The sequence below is a fragment of the Austrofundulus limnaeus genome, unplaced genomic scaffold, assembly GCF_001266775.1.
Source record: "Austrofundulus limnaeus strain Quisiro unplaced genomic scaffold, Austrofundulus_limnaeus-1.0 Scaffold137, whole genome shotgun sequence".
NCBI classification, from domain to species: domain Eukaryota; kingdom Metazoa; phylum Chordata; class Actinopteri; order Cyprinodontiformes; family Rivulidae; genus Austrofundulus; species Austrofundulus limnaeus.
Genome location: NW_013952539.1, coordinates 671,027 through 675,644, shown reverse-complemented (window position 1 = coordinate 675,644; position 4,618 = coordinate 671,027). Strand labels below are relative to the sequence as shown.

At 37.7% G+C, this 4,618-nt stretch overlaps 1 protein-coding gene across 1 annotated transcript in view; it reads left to right on the top strand.

Moving 5' to 3' along the window:
* draxina (dorsal inhibitory axon guidance protein a) overlaps positions 1-4,618 on the top strand; it is a 35,294-nt gene that overhangs the window by 8,965 nt on the left and 21,711 nt on the right. The window contains exon 2 of the mRNA XM_014016031.1: positions 3,221-3,712. Coding sequence (XP_013871485.1) covers positions 3,235-3,712 — 478 coding nt within the window. The 5' untranslated portion in view covers positions 3,221-3,234. The remainder of the gene's footprint in view (positions 1-3,220; positions 3,713-4,618) is intronic.

The following is a 4,618-nucleotide window of genomic DNA, read 5'->3' as shown; positions in this document are numbered from 1 at the left end:
AAACATATCTGACACCAGGAGCATCAGGTCGTTTCAAGTGTTTTTTAATGTATTTACAATAATATGAGATTAGATTTGTGACAATAATATTGTGAAAAACTCTTGAAAAAATCTTTTCAAAAGCAAAGCTTACAATCTGCGATCAAAATCTTAAAGCAATACTGTAAAGTCTTCGTCTTGTTTTTGTTAGAAATATATATTTTTGTTATCCATTGTTAACCAGTGCACTTTGGTTCCCAAAGTTGGGCTTGGGATCCAATTATGGGTCATGAAGCACCTTGGATAATCTCCAGAAATCAATTTAAAGGGTAATAAAATAATTGCTGATGTAATATTTTCCCTATAACTATTACAAAAACACAAAATAAGTATAAATAAGTATTTATATTTGTGTACAAACTGTTAAGATTGTCAAAAGGCCTGTGTTTTTAGGGTTATTGTTGAAGTTTGTGTACTAAGACAGTAATATTTGGGGTCACAAGTTTTTGCCATGAATATTTTGTGGGTCAGAAGATAAAAAGTTTGGGAACCACTGTTCTAAATACATAAAAACAAATACGTATAAATATGCTGAGAAATAAATAATCATTTTTAAATTTATACATAAAGCAGCCAGCAGACCTTAATCCTATTTAAAAATTTAAACAAGTGACACATTTAATTCAAATCCCTAAACTTTTTTCAGGCAGTTTTTATTTTTATTTTTTTTGAATTTGTATCCAATTTTTCAGTCATGTGAGACCAAAAACTATATATACTCACATGGCAGAGGAATAAATTTTAATAATAGCCAACAAGCTCCATAAATGCAAACAAGTAATGGTGTCAAACCTTCAGGTTCTGTGGTTTTTTTGCGTTAAGTTTATTCTTTTTTTGGTTTTCACATTTCTGTGCTTCATGATTTCTGAGACATAACACTAGATTCATTAGTATAGTAGAGGTGTCAGGCAATAAAGTACAAATACTTTGTTACTTTACTTAGGTTGAAATTTGATCTCTACTTTACTGGAATAATTAGTTTTCAGCCGACTCTCTTTTTCAATTATCTTTACTTTCTGCACATTTAAAAATGCAAGAAGTATTTCCTTTCTGTTCAGCTTGTCATAAATAAATAAAAACTATCCAGATATGTGGCGTCTCCTGGATAAAGTGAAGTTGATTGATTCACCTGCACATGACACAAATCACGCCACACTCCAGCAGAACATAGTAGAAATATACAGTATATGTTGCTGATAGAGGGATTCTAGTACATCTCAAATTTTTCATTAGCTTTTATTCTATTTATCGTCATTATTGCCTTTAGAAAAAAAGATTTTGGGGGGAGGATTGGGTTGTGCACTGTATTCTAAGCTTTTATCCTTTATTGCTTTTTCTCCTTCTATTGCTTCTACATTGTGGATGGCCATACCACCCTGAACATGCAGATCTCATCTGATTTAGAAGCTAAGCAGGCTCAGGCCTGGTTAATACTTGGTTAGTAGACCAACTAGGAATACCAGGTGATGTTAAACCGTGTTGCAGCCATAAGAAATGCTAGCAAGAGAAAACCTTTGACTATAATAGGTTGCCTTATAGATAGATGATAAAACAAGCTTTGATATTTTAACTAGTTTTAAAACAAGTACTTTTACACTTTTATTTAAGTAAAAAGTCTGATTTGATATGTCTGCTTCCAAAAAAAGTACATTTTAAACCCTAGTATCTATACTTCTTAAGTACTGAATGTGAATACTTTGGACACCTCTGATGATCGTTTGGGTCTCTCAGATCTCTCTTCTGAAAATGTTTTTATGCTCCACATGGTGATCCAGACCTACATAGTGGGACTAGCTAACCCAGTGTTTGGGCCAGATGGTGGCAGGTGTGCCTGAAAATTTACCATTTACCATAAAATATTACTTCATTCAGTGCTGTTTCATTCCAATTTCATTCCACTTGATTTATAGAATAGTCACATCAAGTGTTTTCCTATATATTGTTGTTTCTCAGAAGTCTGTTTAAACTGGTTAATATACTCCAGAATGCAGGAAATAGCATTTACTTATTTCAAAATTTTCTGGGGGAGGACCCCCCAGACTCCCCACCTGTGGGTCCTCCCAACATTGCAAATACTTCTGATGCCACTGTAATGTAAGAATGTAAGGACAGTATATGGTACTACATGTGTAAAGATACAGGACAAGTTAGAAAGTGACTGCTGCAGAAGAGCAGATTGTTTGGATTCTTGTTTTTTTATCTCTGAATGTCACAAAATCAGTAATAATATCTGTCAAAATTACAAAAATTACAAATTAAACATCTGTTGCAAATCCATAACTTTATATTACCATAGTTTTCAAACTGTCAAATTTACAACCACATCATAACAATTCTGTTATGAATATTAATTTTGGTGTACCACCCCTGATTTTTTAGTGGCCCCCCATGGCCCCCCCTGAAAAAAAATTCTGCAGGCGCCACTGGAGAATCTTTTGATGGACTTTTCTCACCTTTCTTGGTTAAAAAGATTCCTCTAGAATAAATGAAGCTTTAGTAAAAGTCTGTCAGGAGAATGACATGAACTAAAATAAATAAAACCAGTGACAACAATCAGCCTCAGTGAAAAAAAAAAATGAACCAAGAATTATTGTATTCTGTTTAAAGAGGAAGCTTCTTTCAGTAGTAATTTAAAAAGAAATATTTCTTCCTTTAGTGTTTTTTTTATTTTAAAACAAATTTGTATTTTACTGAAGTGACACACTAATAATGCAGATGTATGGAGCCTCATGAATCAGTTCAGTCACACCTCACAGATATGTTGACTTTTATAATGAAAGGTACAGTTGGAGGGCTCTGGAGACCACTGAACAGACAGTGATGAAAGATGTGTGCAGTGCAGTAAGAAGGTACAGGAGTGAATACAGAAAAGGCCTTTTCTACAAACCTAAACATATATCGGCTTATCTATTGAATACTTTTTTAACTTTCTGCGATGGATGACAGAAGAGATTACACACTACAGAGTTTGGCCTTTTGTCAAAATAAATAAAACAAGATTGCACTTATTTATCAATGTAATGTAAAACACTAAAATATTAAATAGTTTTATTTTATACCAATAGACAAGCTGTGATTTCTCTTTTTTAAGGCTCAGCATTACCTGCAGTTATGGTCAAATGTTGGACAGGACATCTCTTATTACAGTTGTTGTAAAGCTTTTATTTCCACTTCCCAACAGGTGCAGGACAGAAAATGACACTCTTCAGGATTTTGGTCTTCCTGTGTGCCGTCCTGGCTCTGTCAAACGGGGCTGATCCCGGAGTTCCTTACGTCAAAAGAAGAAAGGCACAAACCTCAGCGGATGGCAGTAATGTCCTACAGTACCCTCCTCAAGTTCTGCAGAGCCATAGTTACGACAGGGATCGCAAGGGCCACGGCAGCCAGAGGGTCCGCTCTGCCAAGGGCGGAGCTGGGCTCCTCTCCCACAGGGCCCTGCATCCTCTGCCCAGGCCCGAGGACGACGGGACAGGCCTGGAGGGGCTGAGCCCGGTGAGGCTGGAAATGGGCCCCGGCAGGGACAGGGTTCGATTGAGCGTGAAAAGTCAAAGCCAGGCCCAGGAAAACCAGCTCCTGGGGACACGTAAGGGGAGGGGACACGGGAATGGACACGGGCACTCCTCTGAGTACAAGAGACAAGGGAGCCGACGGGACAAGATGAGACACAGAAAAGGTGAGTTTCAAACACATCAAGACAAATGCTGCAGGTCAGACTGAGAGGACAGTGCTGGCAAATGAGAAGAGGACTATTCATTTGTGTTAACACTGGAGAGGCTAGCAACTAGCATGGATAAGCTGGCATTAGCATTGGAGAGGCTAGTGACTAGCATGGATAAGCTGGCATTAGCATTGGAGAGGCTAGTGACTAGAATAGATAAGCTGGCATTAGTATTGGAGAGGCTAATGACTAGCATGGATAAGCTGGCATTAGTATTGGAGAGGCTAACAACTAGCATGCCACGGTTGCTCACCTACTTTATTAGACACAACTTTTTTGACAAAAGAAAACTTTGTCTATAAATTAAACTTTCTCTAAAAAGCCCCAACTTGATAGTTCTGTCTTTTCTCATAATTCGCCTAAAGAGAAAAAAAACAGCTGTCAACCAATAGACAAGGGCAAACAGCTGCTAATTCAGGTGGTAACTAAAGCTGTCTGTTTCACAGTAATATGTTTTATGTTCAATATTTATGATTGATGTCATGATGAACAATAAATTCTGTCTAAGGAACACATGGCAGTGCATGTCGCTTATAGGTTTTGTATGTCCGCCATTTTCAAAGTCAAAAAGGTTTGTGTCTAATAAAGTAGGTTAGCAGCCTAGACATGTTACTCGCTAGCCTCTCTGATGCTAATGCAAATGAATAGTCTCCTTCTCATTTGCCAGCGCCGGCCTCTCAGTTACCAGAGCCAGCTGATCAGTTATCGGTGCCGGCCCATCATTAATCAGATCAATAGCTGGGTTAGAAGTAGATACAAGATACAAAAAGGGGGACCGGAGGGTGTGCTCCAATTACAGGGGGGTCACACTCTTAAGCCTCCCTGGTAAGGTCTATTCAGGGGTCCTGGAGAGGAGGGTCC